This window comes from Fusarium subglutinans (genome assembly GCF_013396075.1).
Source record: "Fusarium subglutinans strain NRRL 66333 chromosome Unknown NRRL66333_c0000036, whole genome shotgun sequence".
Classification (NCBI taxonomy): Eukaryota; Fungi; Ascomycota; class Sordariomycetes; order Hypocreales; family Nectriaceae; genus Fusarium; species Fusarium subglutinans.
Genome location: NW_023502099.1, coordinates 318,618 through 338,059, shown reverse-complemented (window position 1 = coordinate 338,059; position 19,442 = coordinate 318,618). Strand labels below are relative to the sequence as shown.

The 19,442-nt window shown below is 48.8% G+C and overlaps 8 protein-coding genes across 8 annotated transcripts; 4 read left to right on the top strand and 4 right to left on the bottom strand.

Annotated features, from left to right (window-relative positions):
• Positions 1–254: 254 nt before the first annotated feature.
• On the top strand, positions 255–3,784 carry FSUBG_4141 (transcription activator acu-15; the record flags this gene model as incomplete). Its single annotated transcript, XM_036682099.1, has 3 exons — positions 255–1,461; positions 1,846–3,400; positions 3,451–3,784. The coding sequence occupies 3 exons, from the start codon at positions 255–257 to the stop codon at positions 3,782–3,784; spliced, it is 3,096 nt and encodes a 1,031-aa protein (XP_036540448.1).
• Positions 3,785–4,166: 382 nt separating this feature from the next.
• On the top strand, positions 4,167–5,327 carry FSUBG_4140 (ADH3-alcohol dehydrogenase III; the record flags this gene model as incomplete). Its single annotated transcript, XM_036682098.1, has 1 exon — positions 4,167–5,327. The coding sequence occupies one exon, from the start codon at positions 4,167–4,169 to the stop codon at positions 5,325–5,327; it is 1,161 nt and encodes a 386-aa protein (XP_036540447.1).
• A 76-nt stretch (positions 5,328–5,403) lies between these two features.
• FSUBG_4139 (NAD(P)H dehydrogenase (quinone)) lies at positions 5,404–6,216 on the bottom strand (the record flags this gene model as incomplete). The annotated part of the gene is made up of 1 exon (XM_036682096.1): positions 5,404–6,216. One exon carries the CDS (start codon positions 6,214–6,216, stop codon positions 5,404–5,406), a length of 813 nt encoding a protein of 270 aa, XP_036540446.1.
• Positions 6,217–6,923: 707 nt separating this feature from the next.
• FSUBG_4138 (histone-lysine n-methyltransferase ASHR2) lies at positions 6,924–8,048 on the bottom strand (the record flags this gene model as incomplete). The annotated part of the gene is made up of 2 exons (XM_036682095.1): positions 6,924–7,157; positions 7,215–8,048. The coding sequence occupies 2 exons, from the start codon at positions 8,046–8,048 to the stop codon at positions 6,924–6,926; spliced, it is 1,068 nt and encodes a 355-aa protein (XP_036540445.1).
• Positions 8,049–8,763: 715 nt separating this feature from the next.
• On the bottom strand, positions 8,764–10,452 carry FSUBG_4137 (xylosidase arabinosidase; the record flags this gene model as incomplete). Its single annotated transcript, XM_036682094.1, has 1 exon — positions 8,764–10,452. One exon carries the CDS (start codon positions 10,450–10,452, stop codon positions 8,764–8,766), a length of 1,689 nt encoding a protein of 562 aa, XP_036540444.1.
• A 1,316-nt stretch (positions 10,453–11,768) lies between these two features.
• Positions 11,769–13,651, top strand: FSUBG_4136 (photosystem II D2; the record flags this gene model as incomplete). Its single annotated transcript, XM_036682093.1, has 3 exons — positions 11,769–12,021; positions 12,073–13,288; positions 13,342–13,651. 3 exons carry the CDS (start codon positions 11,769–11,771, stop codon positions 13,649–13,651), a joined length of 1,779 nt encoding a protein of 592 aa, XP_036540443.1.
• A 973-nt stretch (positions 13,652–14,624) lies between these two features.
• On the top strand, positions 14,625–16,700 carry FSUBG_4135 (uncharacterized protein; the record flags this gene model as incomplete). Its single annotated transcript, XM_036682092.1, has 2 exons — positions 14,625–15,381; positions 15,433–16,700. 2 exons carry the CDS (start codon positions 14,625–14,627, stop codon positions 16,698–16,700), a joined length of 2,025 nt encoding a protein of 674 aa, XP_036540442.1.
• Positions 16,701–16,884: 184 nt separating this feature from the next.
• Positions 16,885–19,386, bottom strand: FSUBG_4134 (uncharacterized protein; the record flags this gene model as incomplete). The annotated part of the gene is made up of 1 exon (XM_036682091.1): positions 16,885–19,386. The coding sequence occupies one exon, from the start codon at positions 19,384–19,386 to the stop codon at positions 16,885–16,887; it is 2,502 nt and encodes an 833-aa protein (XP_036540441.1).
• Between the last annotated feature and the right edge of the window lie 56 nt (positions 19,387–19,442).

Below are 19,442 nucleotides of genomic sequence, written 5' to 3'. Positions count from 1 at the left end.
TTTATTGAAACGGTTCTACTGTTAAGTTTGAGCTGGAGATACGAACTCAGATCGTCGGTAGGCATACAAATTAAGGGGTTCAAGTAAACTCATGACTTAGGCAGGGTGAAGTCACCAGGTGTGTCCTATGTCCCAGCACATCAATGAACTACTCATCAAGGAGTGTTGGTGGAAGAAGTGTATTTAAATGATGGGAATCGCACAAGAGGAAACATACACCGAATCGTAGATCACAGTGCCTCGCAACTGCAACGATGCTCTTCCAATCAGTCTTCTTTGCTCCGCTCCTTTTACTGGTCACCCAAGGAGTTGCAGGCACTCTTACCTCACACGACCATTCTCTCGCGCAGCACAAGCGAGCGACTTGTACTCCCAAATCAGCCGGCTCAGTTTCAACAGATGATGTCCCCGCCATCGTCGCCGCACTGAAGCAATGCGAGAATGGAGGAGTCATTGTGTTTCCCAAAGATACCACCTATATGATTAGAAGCAAACTCAGTTTCACCGGTTGTACAAATTGCGAAGTCCAACTCGAGGGCCGACTCAAACTGTCAGACGATTACACCTTTTGTAACAACTCTCGTACTCAGATCGACATTCGTGGAATTAACGGGCTGAAGTTTCATAGTCCTGCTGGTACTGGGCAGATTGATGGTAACGGACAAGCTGCGTGGGATCGTTTTGGATCAGTCGGGGATTTGAAGAGACCTGTAATGTTCGCAGTGGAAAGCTCCACTGATGTTGAGGTTAATAGTTTTCTTATGAAGAACGCGCAGAACGTCTTTGTTGATATCGGATCCAACAGTGAGAGAGTCAAGTTCCTCAACATGGACTTGACTGCCATCAGCAAGTCAAGCTATCCGCCAAAAAATACTGACGGATTCGATATCGGAGCATCCAAGTACACGACTCTTTCGAACATCTTCATCCAGAACGACGATGATTGCGTTGCTTTCAAGGCAGGCTGTGATCAAGTCACCGTCACCGACATTACCTGCCAAGGATCCCACGGGCTATCAGTCGGTTCTCTGGCCAAGACAAACACCGATACAGTCACCAACGTCTACGTCAGAAATGCCACCATGATAGGCGCTACGAAAGCGGCTGGAATCAAAATCTACCCTGGCGGTCCTGATCATGGCACAGCAGTTGTCCACAACGTTACCTGGGATGGTGTTATCGTTGATGACTGCGGTGCTGCATTCGAGTTTGATGCTTGCTACAACGAAGACGAGTCTTACTGTGAGCAGCACCCCAGTACCGCACAGGTGACAGAGATTTATGTCAAGAACTTCTCCGGAAAGACTAGCACCAAGTATTCTCCTACCACTGGCCATGTATACTGTCCTGTTGAGGGAAAGAATTGCGATATTGAGTTTACCAACTGGACTGTAAAGTCTGGAACTGGTGCTGGGCAGGTTTTGTGTGAGAATATTAGCTCTGATGTTTTGGGTATTACCTGTAAGGCTCCTTAGGACACACGTTGCGATGAATATGCATTTTTCTGGAAGCCAGATGATTTCTGACCTTAAGTCAGGATATCAACACTCAAATTTACCAAGTTTTACATAAACTTTCTCAATACTCAGAATGAAGGGTTCTATGGACGTTTTCTTGGTGCCATCTCCGTTTTCTCCAAGCAGTTTAGTGTATCCCTACAGCCAACCAGAGGGCAGGGATTGACCAGAACCCCACCATCTCGTGAACCGTAGCATGAGCAGACGAGGCCATAGTCTCCTAGAAATCGACTTTGACCGTGTCATGATCTCTTTGGTCTTCCATGACCTTGACACTGCCTAAGAAGACCAACCGTTTCCTTAAAAATGACGAATCAGAGTCTGGCAGGTCATATTACCAAGTTCCGGGTATCCCGAACCCCACGGATCAAGCGGAACCGACCCGCGGTATCTTGCTCAACGTGTCGTGCACGCAAGCAGAAATGCGACAGACAACAACCATGCGGCCCATGTCTGAAGCGTGGTGTTGAGGACTCATGTCACCTAGACTCAACTCCGCGACCACCGCCTGCTTCGCTGGTTAATCGTGGTGATAGTCGAGTCCAGAATGAGCTTAGGCAGATGCAGAGCCTTCTCCAGAGTCTCCTCAGCCAGCCTAACCATGGCCAAGCGGCCACATCCTGCGATAAACTAGCCGCGGGTGTGGATCGGATTCGGCAGGCTATCAATGACACCACTGTTGTGGCTCCCGAGGTGGACCAAACCCCAGACATCGTGTTTGGATATCTCGCCAAAGTTACCTCACAAGATGTTCTAGCGGCTTTGCCATCCCGCCAGCAATCTGACAAGATAGTCTCGACATACCTCAACTCAAGACATATTGCAGTACCGTTCATCCATATCCACCAATTCCGCAGACAGTGTGAAGCCTTTTGGGACAACCCTGAATCTGCAAACCTGCTATGGGCAAGCATCCTGTTCTCAGTCCTTGCCGTTGGTATCATCATATCTGATGACAGGAGAAATCACCACCAGTCTGCGACATTTGTTTCTATGTCAGCTAAATGTCTTGTATCCGGACAGTACAGAACAGCAATCGAATTCTCTGTGGAAGCCTTAGCTATGCATCTTCATGCACGGTGTTTCCATCACGATGAGAGGGACATCAATCTCTCCCAGCTGCATGCGTTAACTGTTCGTGTCGCACAACAGCGGGCATATCATGTGGACGGGGACAACTCCTTGCAGGCTCTGACGCCTTTCCAAGTCGAAATGAGACGGCGCGTTTGGTATTATCTCCAATACTACGACGTTTTGCTCTCTCTTGAGCATGGATTGCCGCCGGTTATACACGAAGATACATACTCTATGAGCCACCCAACAAACGTAAGTGATGATGAGTTTGATGAGGAATCGAACTTTTTCTTCTCCAGTCCAGCGACAGAGCTTTATACCGCGCTCCCTTGCGTGTACATGTCCCAACTGTTGCCAATTCTGAGACGCATCATTTGCCATGCCCTTGGTTTCAAGACCTACAACTATACGGACGCTCTGTTGCTCAAATTGCAGCTTGAGACATGGTACAGATCGATTCCGACCTGCCTCCTCGTGCATTCCGTTAGGGATACTTCCTTGACAAACACTGCTTTCACTGCTTTGCAAGGCGTCTTATTTCAGCTCATTTATAACACCGGAGTCGCGCTGATATATCGTCCGTTCCTCGATATCATGAGCCTTGAGAATAGATATTGCAAAACTGCGCTCGACGCGTCTCGCTTGAATGCACTAAGATCTATCGAAGTGTACATAGAGGTTGATCAGCAGATGCAGAGAGGGGGCAGACTCTACAACGACCCTCAAGTAAAAGCTAACTTACCTGTCAATGATTTCTTTATAAATATGATCATGGCACCGCTTGAGTTCTTCGGCTGTCCCGACTTACCGTAAGTTTGTCTCGATAAGGAGACCGATAACCGAGACTGAAGGATTGCAGGCAAAGCAAGAAGGGCTATATCATCAATACTCTCAAAACGGCAGCACAGCTGTGGCCCGCAAGATCATGTGTCTCTTCATACGCCCTCGAAAGCTCCCGACTGCTTCAGGTCATCCTGACAGATATCTACTCGTCAACCTCGATTGAGCGTCCTATGTACCCAAATGTCTCTGATTCAAACCAGGAGAGTGCCCTACTGCAATACTTTGGTACATATGAGTCAAGAAACGGCGATGTCTATGAATTGGACAATTTCCTATGGAACACCACTGTAACGCCGGATTGGGTTTGTACACGTATCCACATGGAGAGATGCGCCACTGACGATACGTAGGGCTCGGTGAACTTGTTGACTAATTACGAGGAATTCGACAGATCGATCACAGGAGAGTCAATCATCGGCGCTTAGGATCTGTGCTGCATGAATGGTGAGAGATAGTGGGGCGTCGGAGTTGTCGGTTGTAAGAGTTACTGTTTTGGGTAATTGACATGTCCGACTTTAGATCCGACGCTGCATCAAGACGCCCAACGGTCGATATTCACGAAAGCAATTCCTTAAACGAGACTCTTTCGGTTTCGCACGACTCCAAGAGGAAGATGATCAATATCTGGGACGAGTATAAGAGGAGTGTCTCCCTCCCCCTCTCAGCAACCGTTCTGCATCCAACCAGCAACTCATTCCACATTTCGATATCTATCACCAACACATCGTCAAAATGGGCGACCAAGCTACCCCCGAGTTCTCAACCTCTCTTGTCCTTCCCGCCTTCAACGAGCCCCTAAAGCTCGAGAAGACCCCTCTTCCCAAGCCTGTTTCTCCTGGGTCAGTTATTGTCCGTGTCCTAAGCACCCCGGTACGCCCTCATCAGCGCGAAGGCTTCAAAGGGAATAGCCCGCTTTCCTTCAAACCCCCATATAACCCTGGAGACGGGGGCGTTGGCCGCGTCGTATCCGTCGGGCCCGACGCTGTCGCTCTCACACCTGGTGAGCTTGTCTACATGAACACCACCATCACGGCAAGAGATGATCCTAACATCCGAGTCCTACTGGGTCTTCATGATGGCGGTGGTCCCGAAGCTGACTTGAAGCTTTTCAATCTCTGGAAAGGCTTTTGGAGAGACTTTGCTGTTGTTGCCGCGGAGAATGTCATCCCTCTGAATGAGAAGATTCTCATCAATGAGATGGGTTACTCCTTTGGAGACCTGAACTACATCCAGCGCCTCTCTGTCGCATACGGCGGAATCAGAGCCGCCAATCTTCAAGCTGGCGAAACTGTTATTGTTGCTCCTGCTACAGGACACTTTTCCGGCGCGGTCGTCGAACTGGCAGCCCAGATGGGCTGTCGCGTCATTGCACTTTCGCGCTCAGCCTCTAAGCTTAATCCTCTCACGTCTCGCTACCATCGGGTTGCCGCTGTTGAACTGACTGGTGATGAGAAGAAAGATGCCGAGGCCATTGGCGCACTTGTACCCGGAGGCGCTGATGCTTACATTGACGTTTCTCCGCCCGCAGCGACAGCTTCACATCAGCACCTCAATATTTCCATCAACTCCCTAGCACCCTACGGACGTGTTGTCTTTTTGGGTTTGATGTTCGATATCAAGATCAACTATGCTAGCCTCATGCTTCGCAATATCACGATCAAAGCGCAGTTCATGTACACGCGCCAGGAGTTGGTATCTTTGGTCAAGATGATTGAAACGGGAGTTGTCAAACTGGGTCAGGAAGCTGGGCACGAGATTGTCGAGAAGGGATTCGCTATGGAAGAATGGGAGAAGGCGGTCACTGTTGCAGAGACGGCTATGGCTTGGGGTCAGCAGGTTTTGCTATATCCCTATTCAAAAGCCTTGGTGGATTCACCCAATACTTCCAAGTAGCTTCTATAATCATATGTATCTGATTTTCCTATTCTGTTGCTTATCTACCTCCTGCATGTGTCTTGTTCTGAGTCCATTAAGACTTCCCATCACTTGTCTCGGCTACTCCGCCGTTACGAATATGCATTGAGTACCCTGTGGCGTTCCCCTCCAGCCCTGTCTTGAGGGTCAAGGCAGGTATCTCATAACCACCGCCATTTTGAGGCCTGTAAGCAATAGGTTCTATGGTATCCAAATGCCTCAGCTTTTCACGAAGCGTCTCCGCCTCTTTCTCAAAGCCAGCTTGATCCAGTCTATCTGTCTGATAAACGACGTGAGATGGAAGAACCTGAAACCCGGCATAGTATAGGACTCCATGGTTGATAGGAAAGAGTAAGTCGTCAATGTGTCCCGCAATTCCGCGTGTCGAGAAGTGCTCTCTTTGGCCCCCAGCAGTAACGATAAGCATCGCCCGCTTTCCAGCGAAAACCCCCTCGCCATATCTGTCGCCATAATGCTTATCGCTATGTTCGCCACATCCATAAGCGAAACCCATAGCGAAGACTCTTTCGACCCACCCCTTGAGAATAGCAGGCATGGTATACCACCAGAGGGGAAAGTGAAATAGCACGACATCTGCCCAGAGTAGCTTTTCTTGTTCGGTTCTGACGTCCTCGGTAAGGTTTCCTGAGGTGTATGAATCTCTTGATGCGTATGCAACCTTGAGACGGGCATCGGTTGCTAGATCAGGAAAGTCTGTGCGATCGATCTCGGCTTTCCATTTCATTGAGTATAGGTCTGAGGTCTTGACTTGATGACCTTGAGCTTTGAGCTCGTTGATAGAGACTTGGAAGAGAGAGCCATTGAAGGATCGGGGCTCAGGATGAGCAAGGACAACGAGAACTTTCATGCTGATGAAAAGGTGTGATGATTCGTGCTTATCAGTCCGTTTTGTCTTATTCTTTTGGACTTTATATATAGACGACTTGCTCCACTATAGTCGAAAGATCTTCTGCCAAGAAAGCTATCATGGCATGATCGGATAAAAACGAGTCCGATCGAGTTGAGTCTAGCCTACCATAGCTCAGGCGGGTCAACTTCATACCCGACAGTCTGTAGATGATCAGCTAGAGGTCGATCATGGCCATGGCAAGTGGACACCTGCTCATGGGTAGTAAGCTGTAATCCCATGTCTTTTTTTATTAATTTTGTCCGTTCTTCGTCCGCGAACCCGAGATAACGTTGTAACGTCATTTGGTCCGCTCCGTAACCCACGAAACAAAACCCCGCAGCGAATTAAAGTGCAGACTGGACCTATCGCCCAATTGATGATTAATATGACATCTAGGTTCAATTTCGCATCGGGGTTCGCTCAATGTCCGACTTTGCGCATAGGTCGTAGCTACAAGTATATCTAAGTCTACCCCCAGTCCTTGAAGGGCAAATAAGCTAAGGCAGAACACATAAGCAGCAGGATGGTTAATTTTCAGCTCTGAGGCACAATCAACATTATACAACACATCGTGGTCCCATATAAGATGCTTTTAGTTGTCCTGCAGTCACATTCCCTTGTCTACTCATTTCCCAAATTCCAAACGCCTTTCCATGCAAGTCCTCTTAAAAACCAAATGGCAATGAGTCCATACTCTCGATGTTTTCTTCTGCCTCTTCCTTCAGACATCTTTCGCAAGTACATTTGAACTGAAACTGCTCTTGGGTATGATATTGCCTGCTGGAGAGATCTTTATGCGTTGTGAGATCAAAGTAGGTGATCATGCATTCTTCGCCCTTTATGATGTCACGGGCTGCTGTATAGACCATCCGCGCTTGGCCGTCGGGTTTGTGAGTGACCTGTGAGACCTATTAGTAGCACATTCACGGTTCGTTTCGTAATCTCTATCTGCTCACATTTGGTAGGCAAGAATGGTTAAATTGGGCAGCACGGGGATATAGCGCCATTCCGTAAGATTCACCTCTTGGTGCATCCTGGTCGTTCACAGGCTGAGAGCCAGTAGCCCTCGGATACAAACCGAAAGTATTCGTCTCTTCCTTGCATAATAGCAAAAGCATTTGTTCGGCACTTAGCAGGGGCGGTAAAACAGTGGTATCACTCAGATACTCATAGACCAGTCGTTTCCAATGTGTAACCTGCACCTCAGGCCACGAGTCAAGATACGCACAACACATGTCCACAGCTTTCCAGCCACGTAGGAAATGGGCCTCCCATGGATGCCGCTGATGTGTGAGGGTGTTACCGCTGTGTAACTCGGCATTCCACGTGGCAAGCAGGCGAACAACATGCCAGACCGTAGCGAAATTGTACTCTCCCTCTTTCTGGCGAAGTGCTTCTGCGTGTTTCTTTAACCAAGAGCACTCGAAATCATGTCGGCTCTTATCAGTCGCTCGGCATGCGACATTACACCATACAACATCTTTGAAACAAGCGTGCTCACAGCGGACGGCGCGACCATTCTGCGGGACACGGCGAGAACACGACAAATTGCTGCAGATAAGCGGTTCGTTTGACGTCACAGAAGGGACGATGGCATATGGTATGTCTACCAGAAGAACAGTTCCTTCTCGAATAGGACCCGTGGCTCGAAGTAATCTACCCTTGCAGGGATCTTGGTCCGGCACCAGATTCGGATGTACATAAAAGTCCAGATCGTGAGTGACGACATTTGAAGATTTTAGTGTACTTCGTGGTGCCTTTGGGGGCAGTCCGGGTTTTTGGAACTCCATTGTTGCCGAATAAAGAGCTGGGTGAAAGATAAAGGGCCCAGAGAGTGACGGATAAGAAACTCCAATTCACGAGATGGGAATTAAAATGAATGGGAAAAAGAATTTGCTGGCAAAGTCGCTACTGAGCATTTGTGTTCTGGACCCTGGGAATGATCGAATACGGTTAGAAGAGGAGGCCACTAAGACACCATCGCCACAGAGATAAGGGTATCATTTCGGCGTAACCTTTTGCGGCTTAAAGCCAATTGCTGTATAACTTTATCAAAAAGGCGGTATGTATTTTGAGGTTTGACATTGTGCCACTGTAAGAAAGGTACATTTGTGATAAGCTCCAAGCTTGACGTGGACGAAGGAATATGCTTTTCACCATCAACGCCACATGACAATGAGCTGTCAACTTTTTAGACGGTACGGTGTATATTGGACAGAGAAAAAAGTCAGAAACTTCACAAGAAAAACAAATTCTTTGTGGCTTTTATGTCAATGTTCGGCGATTTTGTCGCCCCGTTAAATCGGCATTGCAATAACCGTTCGCCCTTGCATCCCAGATCTGAGTGGAGAGGGGCCACCTGAAAGTTAGGGATAATCCCTCCAGTGAGATTGGTTCCTGTCACACGTGTCACTAATAATAGCACGGCAGACTGAGCTACATGCTGAGCTTCGATCGCGCTTCGACAAACAACAGTGTTCTTCGAGGTTCAGCTACATACCTAAACTACAGTTCTGATTTGACAAACACGCCGTGATCAATCTCTTGAGCCACGGGCTTGTAAGTCCATTGGCTCACATAAACATCGCCTCCCTTTGGACAGTCCACTCCAGATCCTTTGCCGTTACAGGTAGCATAAGGTCCAAGCAAGCTACCAACAAATGAGCCCGTACCTCCACTCACAAGACTCGCCGATGCTGTCGCGATGTTGAGAGTCTTCCCTCTGTGGCTTGAAGCTCCAAGGTTGTAGTGCGTCGCGTTGACTGCCTCGATATGCAGGCTGATTACGCCCTTCTCCCAGCCATCAGGGACCGGTACCACTTTTGGTGCAGGGACATTCTGTGCTCCTGTGGCTCGGAACCGGAACGCGAGTTTGGACTTCTTGTTGCTGCCTTGCTTTGTAGGAAGACGAACGATGCCAAGGTCGATATGGTCAAACTGCGTGCGGAAAACGGTGACTCCAGCTTCTTGGTCGTCGGACTTGGGCTTGAAGTCGATTTCAACACTGTATTTGAACAGAGTGTGAGTCTGGCGACGTCCGATGAAGGCTAGACCTCGCTGTCCTGAGAGCTCAATCTTATCTCCAGCCAACACACTGCCGGTCACATTATTGCGACTGGGCACAATATGTAGACCCTTGGAGGACAAAGAGAAGGCGCCGTCCCTTGGGACTCTATGGTGCACAAAGTGAGGAGGAATCATCTTAGTTTTTTTCAGGTTGTAGTTGTCTGGGTCAGCGTTGAAAGGTCCATCTCCGGGCACGTTTCGCGTCGGCTTGGGGAGAAGATTTCCAGGCATGCGACCTCGCACTGGTTGCAACTTGGGCCATTCGCCTTTGTTCCATGTACCATTGAACAGAACTGCTTCACGGCCCATGGGAGAAATACCGGGAGCTGTGATTCGAGTAGCAAGACAGAGACCCCACCAGTTGCCCTTGGTATCTTGGAACAAGTCACCATGACCGACAGTCTGGAAGTACTCAGATGTTCCGCGGTTGGTCAAAATTGGGTTGTTCTTGTATGCTTCATAGGGGCCGGTGATTTTGCGGGCTCGAGCGATCGTGATAGCGTGGTCTTCAGCAGTTCCACCTTCAGCAATCATGAGATAGTAGTAACCGTCACGCTTGTAGATATGGGGCCCTTCAGGCCATACACCACCTGTACCGTTCCAGATATTGAGCTCTGGGCTAAGCTCCCCGGTCTCCAAATCAAGCTCCTGTAGGGTGATGCCATGGGTAGCACAGTAAACCTTTCCATCGTCGTCCCAGAAGAGGTCGGGGTCAATGTGAGTTGGCTTGAAGGTAACAGGGTCACTCCAGCTGCTCTCGTCCCAGGGATTGGTGGTCTTGAAAATGACGCCAATGATATCTCCAACGCCTAAGTATTCGCAGATGACGTAGTATGTTCCCTTGTGGTATCGAATGGTTGGTGCATACATTCCTTGCTGCTGTCCCGCGGTCTTCCAGCTAATGCCAGGCAACTGTTTCTCGCGGTTCCAGACATGGCTGATGAGACGCCAGTTGACTAGATCCCTTGAAGCATAGACGGGAAGACCTGGGAACGAGATGAAAGTTGAAGTGACACAGAGAAAGAGGCCGTCTTTCTGGATGCATGACGGGTCTGAGTGCCATCCCGGAAGGACCGGGTTGGTGTATGTCGAAATATCTGTCTTCGGTTCGGGAAGAGCACTTCCCATCGCGAGAAGCGGGCACAATAGCCAAGAGAAGCGCATTTTGAGCCCTCTCAAGTAATATCGTCCTGGTCACATCAGACATCACTTCAATCGCCAGAGCTTCTCCTCATTATATATGCGCATTTGAACCGTCGATCATGAGATAGATTCAGGCAAATGCGGGGGAGAAAACGGCTGAATTACGATCCCCGGAAACAAACTGTTGGCGACTGATGATGCCGATTCGAGCGCTAGATCTTGACCCTTGTTGGTAGCATGACGATCTTGTCGAAGAGCGCATTGAACCTGCAGAATGAGGGGTCTTGATGCAACTCAACCATGCTGATTCTGTAAAATAGGCTGATTCAACGACCCAGAAAATAGACTACATCGTCATGACAAGGACAATGTAAGCCATTTAGGCTAATCGGACACTGCTAGTAATGGAATATTCATTTCGATTATTCATGGAAAGCCGCTTCGACCTACGATGGAGGGTAATGTTATACATAATACAGAGTAAATGAGTTCAATTTTTAGGCATCGCTTTCATCGAAAAGCTTGACATGCAAACACAGGAATCTCTGACTCGATCTTCGTTGCTATCTACCAAAATGCTTCCATGTGACACCAATGCTTTGAGCTTGGCAAATGACCTTCCCTCTGTCAGAATTTTGCCAGCGGTGATGTTTTATACGGGAAATCTTGATTGATGATTGCCCCCAAAACCACCTTACGCAGGGCATCATTCTCTACCAGTCGTCCGAGGGAGCAAAAATGGAGGGTTTCAGGCCAATCAGTTACGAATGTTTTGAATGCGATTGACCATTCAGAACTCACAATTGGTTGCTCAATCACGGCGGCCAATATGATGCGGCTCCCGTCGTGTAGGGTAATATCAATGGTACGATGCCCCCTGTAGTTAGTGGCCCTGGCGGGGAAGCTTCGCGAAACTTCACGAAACTTCACGTCGGCAAGCAACAGCCAAGCAACATGGATTGCGTGTCGCGTCAAACAAAAAATGCCTGAGGCCCCTCAATTCGACACGATTCCACAGTCTCACAGTCTGCAAATACCCTCGCTTGTATCCCCAAGACTAGAATAGTCTTATCGTCCGATAACGACATGCTCTGACAATGAGATCTGGTTGACGTCACCTGCAACGGTACACGGAAGAAAGTCACCGAAACATGGTGATCCTGACCGCATTTTCTCAAGCATCTGGAAGTAAATATTACTCTTTCGGATTTAATTACTTACTTATTTATCAGCTCAATTCGTCTTTTCCTTTTTTTGTTTACGTTGTGTTTGGGTAGTGGCCTTTTTTGACGGTTGCGCAAATGTCTCTCGCTCAGCATGTAACCCAGACTGAGGGCTTCGACTACGAAGGCCCAGCGAATCCCAACTACGAAGGCCCGAGTCACCCGAATGTCTCCCCTGGTTTTGGCACGGGAAATATTCTTGTTCCTGGGGATGAGTGCGATCAAAGCGGTGATCGATCAGAATGGCGACGATTGAGCTTTGCGCCTGTTGAGGTTGCTAAGAAATTGCCCAACATTGCTGCTTACAAGGTCTCCAACCTCAAGCGCTACGGTAAGCAATACAGCACCGCATCAATTGAGACGCATCGCTAACTTTTTGCAGTTCAGGTAGCGACTGGTATAATTGCTTGTTGGTTTGCAGCGGGCATCGTCTTCGGTTTCGCTGCCCTCAAGCCAATTCTCATCAAGGAGGGCATCTATTCCGAACTCTGCCCGGTGGTGGACTACAGGATCCCATGCGCTGAGCAAGACATGCGCTTGAACCTTTTGTTCATCTCAGCTTCAATCTCCGCGAATGTTTCTTCTCTTTTGGCTGGCTCTGTCCTTGATCGCTTCGGTCGACGAGTGTGTTGGCTGGTATCGAGTGTTCTGCTCACCCTCGGTTCGTTGATGATGGCCATCTCATTCTCGCATCCCGGCTTCCACGGATACCTCATCGGTAACATCCTTCTTGCTTTCGGTGGTACATTTATCTTCATCTCTAGTTACCAACTCTCGAACGCGTTTCCAAAATATTCTGGACTCATCGTCGCGCTCGTCACCGGGGCCTTCGATGCATCGGCTGCAGTGTTTTTGTTCTATCGCATGGCTTATGAAGCATCTGGTGGTTCATTTTCACTCGACAAGTTCTTCTACGGCTATATTTGCGTTCCGATCGCCATTTTACTGGCTGAATTCCTGTGGATGCCAGCGCATTCGTACCATACCCTTCCACAACTCGAGAAGAAGATTGAGCACGCCCAAGACCGCACCCGCGATGTTCATCAATCGGACGAAGAGATCGACAATACAAATGAACTTACTCGCGTTCGAAGTGCCCGGGCCGACCAGAGAAAGGCCAAGCTTGAGAAGATTGAGGAACTCGCCGGCGATAGTCAAGAACGAGGCGAGCGCGTCAAAGAAGAGGAGGGTCGACAGGAAGCTAGCGGTGTCTGGGGTGTGCTTCACGGAATGCCGGCTCACAAGCAGATGATGACGCCTTGGTTCATCCTCATTCTTGTTTTGACGATCCTCCAGATGATTCGCATGAACTACTTCATCGCTGGCGTCAGATCGCAGTACCGATACATGTTGGGATCCGACGATGCTGCTGAGCGCATTAATGAGTTTTTCGATGCTGCTCTCCCCATCGGGGGCGTTGCTGCGACGCCATTTATTGGAATCCTGCTCAACAACCTGAGTGTTCCCGCTACCTTTTCTGTTTTGACGGTGTTTATCATCGTGATTGGCGTTCTGAACTGTATTCCGAGCATGATAGCTGGATACTTCACTGTCGTTGCTTTCGTCTTCTTCCGTCCTCTCTATTATTCCGCAGTCTCGTAAGTACCATTTCAAACACCCTATCAAGTATAGCTACTGACTCGCTCTTTAGTGACTACGCTACGAAAGTCTTTGGTTTCGCTACGTTCGGGCGCATTTACGGAACAGTGACTTGCATCTCTGGAATCACGCAGCTCATTCAGTCCGGACTCGATGCTCTCACGCATGGTCCACTTCACGATGACCCAACACCCGTCAACGCTACTTTGGGCGCCACTGGAGCCCTGGTAGGTCTTGTTTTGACCCTCTTCATCACGGTCAAGGGTAGAGTTTTTGTCGAGAAGAAGGTTGAGATGGAGGCCGACGGTGAAAGAGAACGACTCTTGTCAGATGCCCAGAATGGATATGGAACGGGTCACTAAGTTGAAGAATGACTGAAGACTCTATAACATGTTGTATGAGCAACTTCGGAAGTCACTTCGCAAGATTTCATGCAATTCTGTTATGTCGGAACTTTTTCAATAGTTGTCTTTCGTGGATTTTGTGTACCTACGGAAATTTGGATCGGATCAAAAGCTATTGGGTGGGCGCACTACTTTGCGTTCTCACTGGTCGAACTTATAAAGATTTAAAAAAGAAATAATGCAGGAGTTTGCTGGCTATAGATACTCATGTTAATTCATTCATCATTGTTACTAATTCTGTTGGCCATGTATGTCAATCGGGACTTCATACCGCTTGACACTGTATAAAGATGAGAACCAGAGAACTCATGAATATCAAGAAACTCTTTAAAGCAAATTACCCAGTGCCCAACTGATGGCAAAGACGTAATTACGGCTTGATACAATCCCACGCGCCAACGTGTCTCCCCCTAGCTCTCTTGAGACACTCAAACGTCTGGCTTCACCATTTTCACTAGAGAAGCATGCACCAAACTCAATTAGTATATGTAACCTCAATTCAAACCGAATTTCCATCAAAGAATGCCCCTGCTTGAACGTCATGTGACAGACTTCGAGGCATTTGAGCCTCGAAATTACATACCTTAGATGCGGGGAGACAGGTAAGGCCAAGGAATCCGTTTACTAACCAATAAAGACTACAACACAATGTCTCGCTTGGTAGACAAGCATATTTTATCCAGATGCGATCCATAACACTCCCTAGTTTGAGTTGGGTCCACGCTGAGACATCGACAGTCGATGCTCCCTTGCAGCCATACACACCGACTAGCAACTCTCACCTCCTGAGCGACCAGATGTTTCCATTCCTCGGATCGTAGACCGGAGATAACTCTCCTTTCATGGTACATATTCTAGAAAGGACATTAAACATGACGTCCCTCTTCGTTGACACTCTGTCGGCAAGCTGATTGTCTTGGTACCCAGCAAAATGTCACGACGACTCGGTTCACTACTGCTTTCAGGTCTGATTGCACAAACTGGCGCTCAACATGTTGTCAACGAACCGGATACGGTCTGTGTAACGTACTTGTCAACCTACCTCGTCCCTGTCTCCTCGAATGTCACAGGTTCTGTGCCGATGGATGGCGCGAACAGCACATCGCAAACTTTTGATGCTGCCTTGTCAGCTTCTACCACATTCGGGTCCGGAACTGGTCCATCCTTGGACCTGACCGAGACTCTTCAAACTACTCTGTCTCTTTCTGATGGCACCAGTCAGCTAATCATTACTTCGGTCACGACCGATACGAATACTGCAAACTCCGATCCTACGACAGCACCCGGGCCTGGCGACCAGCTCGTTGTCTTCCGCATCGTTCCAGACACTGATAACTCAAGGCGAAGGCGTCTTAGGAGAGCGATTGGGGGCTTCGTAGGCTCTACTTCAGAGATATGCCAAGATGCTTCTGCGTTTAGCCTCTCTGACGGGCGCCTGTTTGATGGCGCAAACCCTATTTATTACAATGGCGAAGAATTCAAGGAACTGGGCGGTCAACAGGCGACAGTTCCTCGTGGGGCTGTAGCTGCAACATTTTCTGGTGATGGTGGATTTCTCCGATTTCGCAGCCCTGAACTACCCAGTGGTGAAGCAGGCTTCTGTCAGAGCCCAGGAACTGGTCTGGTATACATAACCTTTACATCCTCTCCTCCAAGCTGCGTATCAGTCAGGTTATCCGTTGTTGGAGGTATGTTTCTATATATTTTTGGTATCGCCAGAAGCTAATTGTTGACAATAGTCGAAGAGTGCGAAGATGGACAAACGTCTGCAAGCGCTGCTCCGACGTCAACCGATCTCCAGACCATGCAGTCTACAGTGGACTCTGTCGCCACATCTCTTTCCTTGAGTACAGCAATTCCTATTGTTTCTACTGATCTCTCCGAAGCCACATCACTCGTGGGCTTTACGACTCTTGTTCCTCCATCTCTAGAACCTACACAGACACGACCTGCGCAAATAAGTTCCTTTCGCTTTTCTAATACTTCAACGGTCGTCTTTCCTACCGTACCAATTGAGACATCTGAAGACTTTTCTTTTCCAAACATTCCTGGTGTTACCTTCACGCCATTAGATGAAGCGACAACAGCTGATGCCTTGCCCACCGATGTGATATCTTCGGAATCACAGCGTCCCACGGATGACGCAACATCCAGCCTCCCAGAGGTGACAACATCGACAGTGCCTGAGATAGGTACCCCCACCTCGGAGTCTAGTGTCAGCACTTCTGGCACTAGTACTACCGTAGACATAGAGACGACTATCGACATGGAGACTACCATCAGCATTGAGAATACCATCAGTAGTGAGACTACCAGTACTACAGCAACTTTGGAATCTGCGAGCACGTTAGACATAACAACAGAAATCTCTACAACAACCTCGGAAGCCGAGACTACTACCACCACTAGTCCACCGTCTCGTGCGTGCGAGTCCTACCTCGTCAACCCAACAGTATTATTCAGCGGTGACGAAGACAACGAAGATGGAGTTGAGGAGCTTACTCTTCCGTTCCCAGTCGGGATATATACCGAGTCCAGTGAAACCATCTACGTCGGCGTCAACGGACTGATAAGCCTGTTTGACAACTCCATCGCACAATCCTCCAACAATCCCTTTCCGGATAATGGCTTACCATCAGTGGCCATCGCGGCTTACTGGGATAACTTGCGCATAAAAGGGAATGCTGGCTACGAAATCACGTACAGAGTGTACGATGATGCTGACTATCGCGCGGTCAATATCGACTGGTGTGTTGTGGATGGGGACGACGTCGTCACTCACTTCATGGTCATTCTCAGGGCTTACGATCTTTCCAACCCCGAGTCAGTTTTCATGCGTTACTTCCAGTCCAATGGAGGGAAGTCAGCCACTATAGCTGTACAGAATCTTGCCGATGCCAAGTCTGAGCAATTCTCCTACAATATGGAAAATGCAGTGCCAGATGGATGCACTGTTCTCTTCTTCACTATAGGAGGTGATGAAAGAGTTGTTTATGTGCCACCATAAGGGCCACAGGACAACATCCATTGCGCTTCATACATTTGTATACTTATTTTCGACGTAGGCCAATGTCAGTAGTCCTTACATTGCCCTCAATGGGTACACGTCACCCTCAGTAAAATATTGACATGTAGACCATATGGACTGTTAAAATCGTGAAATAACATAAGAGATTATATATGGCTATATTCTATAGATCGACATCACCTGAGCTCGATCTCCATCCCAAACTATACATAACATCTGAGAACGTAACCATTACCCTCCAAAGACAAGCATCGAAGACATTTTGAGCCTTGTCAAGAAATCCAGCCAAGCCTTCTCGGGCGTTCTGCGCAAACTCGCGAATCTTGGTGATGGCCCACGATGAGGTCTCGTAGATGCGCTCCATACCGTGATGCAGACATTGTGGCCTCTTCGCAGGAGAGTTACTGGGGTTATCCCCCTTAGACACTTCCTTGTCCTCCATCTCCGACAAGTCATAATAAAGACGGTACACAGAGTAAGCATCATCTGGTCCGCCACACTGCTCACGTGTGTCAAAGATAGAAGTGAACCAACATTTGTCGTCGGCAACTCGCGCAGTTTCCTCTGGAACCTTGTTGGAACAGAAGCATCTAGAGCCATGGCGAAGTGCGACAGAACATCCCTTAATAGTGCACTGGCGATTGCAAGAATCCCCGTTGGAGCTTCGATAAGGTCCTCTGATATCGACGCGTGGAGGATACGAAGAGGTGAAGTCAGGAAGACTAAAGCAGCCATAGGGCTTTAGCTTAGATAGTTCCTTCTCTGCTGGATGATTAGGTATCCTAGCAGGTCGCTCGACTTCTTCAGTCTTCATCTCATCGTCAGCCACGTCAGTGCTAATTCCTGTGTTCAAAACACTCCAAGTTCTCCTCCCACCACAAGCGTCACGGGACCAGCCGGGACACCAGCTCGCACACTGACTATCATTAACCCGTGCGCTCTTCGCAGGATATGTATCAGAGCACAAGCACCAGCCACGCTGGACAGCTGCGACAGGCTTATCCTCACGCTGGCAATAGCGAGCGCATTGTTCAAGGGAATTCCTGCTTTCAAGCTTCTTGCGTCTCAAGGTAGCAGATTGCATATTGTAGCAGCCATGCGATGTGACATAGCCTAAGCTGGGCTCCTCGTAAGGCCTTTGTATATGGTCCATGTTGTTGGATTCGTGTTGGATGCGGTGTCTCCCGCCGGCGTATCCAGTCCTGTATGCCGAAAAGGTGTCTCTAGTAACAGCGAAGCCTCCACAAGAGAACTTAGAGTCGCCGCCGCAAGGGATCTGACATTCGCGAAGATCTGTTGTGGAGCTAGAGCGAGGATAGCCTTGGGCACAGTGACATTGCGAGCCTTTGATGAACGCAACACCTTTACCTGCAGCTTTGCATGACTCGATACAGGATGAGGGGAGCCTTGAGACCGCGCCTGCGTCTAGGGGTATGCGGCTTGCGGTCCTGGGGATATCGTAGAAGCATCGCTCAATTTGTCTGATGGGGTTAGGCTTGATGGCAGGCCTCCTCTCACGGCCGAGGTTGTAAACACTGTACGCGACATTGTAGCCACCACAGCTGAAAAGGTTTGTTCCAGGACATTGAACGTCACATTGAGAATCTGGAAGTTCGTCTTTCTTGTCGGGATACTCGTTGCTGCAGTAGCAGGTCTGATCTCGGGTGAACGCATACATACGGCCCTTTAGCTGACAGAAGCGATGGCATAGCATAGGACTATTGCGGACAAACACTTGAGTAATGGCTGTGCGGACTTCGCTGTAGCAAGCATATCCCGGATGTCCATTCGGCTCAGTGTGCTTCGCAGATGTTTTCTCATAATTTAGTAACTTGGTAGCAATAGAAGGTTCGGTGTCAACATCAACACCAAGACCGGTGTCATAAATGGTGGTATAAGGACCATGACGAGTAAAGCTGTACTCAGAATGGCGCTGACACCTATCATCACCGTCGCTCAAACATGGCATGTAGCACTTATCAGAATCAGCAGTGGCATCTGTTGCAGGATACATGGAACCGCAGGAGCAAGTGTTCCCGCTGACAAGAGCAAGAGGCTTTCCATCTTGGGCGCAGACCTTGGCGCATTGACGACGGGAGTCATCGTCTCGAATGAACAGCTTCCTCCGTGTTGTTGGACGTGTTGAGATATAATAGCATCCCTGCACCGTGATCTGGCCAACCTTGCCTCGGTTCGTCGCGAGCTGCTTAGATTCGGTTGTCTTCATAGATAGTCCCTGTCTGTGATGCGATGGCAGTCGATTTTCTTCGCCATTAGCGATGGAAGGGATGGAAAAAACGGCGTAAAGTTCGTCATCTTCCGGGGAGGCATAGTTGTTTCTTGGCTGCTTGACGCAGTCACCATCCAGGATACCGACACACTGCGCATTGCAGCGGTTATTATCTACTTGATGATAACTCGGGGCGGTTTTACTGCAGAAGCATTTGACGGAACCGAACGCAATCCATTGCTGACCACGTCGGGTACATGTCTCGAGACAGTTCTGGCGCTGAACTTCAGTCCTCGAAAATCCACCGACAGCAAAATTCGTCGGTCTCGACCAATAGCAGCCCTTATGTTTGAGAGATGTCAGGTCAGAACCCTGGGCAGCTGCCAGAGCCACCCAGAAAAGAAGAGTGGCTTGTAATAAACTGAACGTCGCCATGGGAAAAGAGTGAATGGCATCAAAGAACAAGAAGGAACCGTTGGGGCCGGGAATGA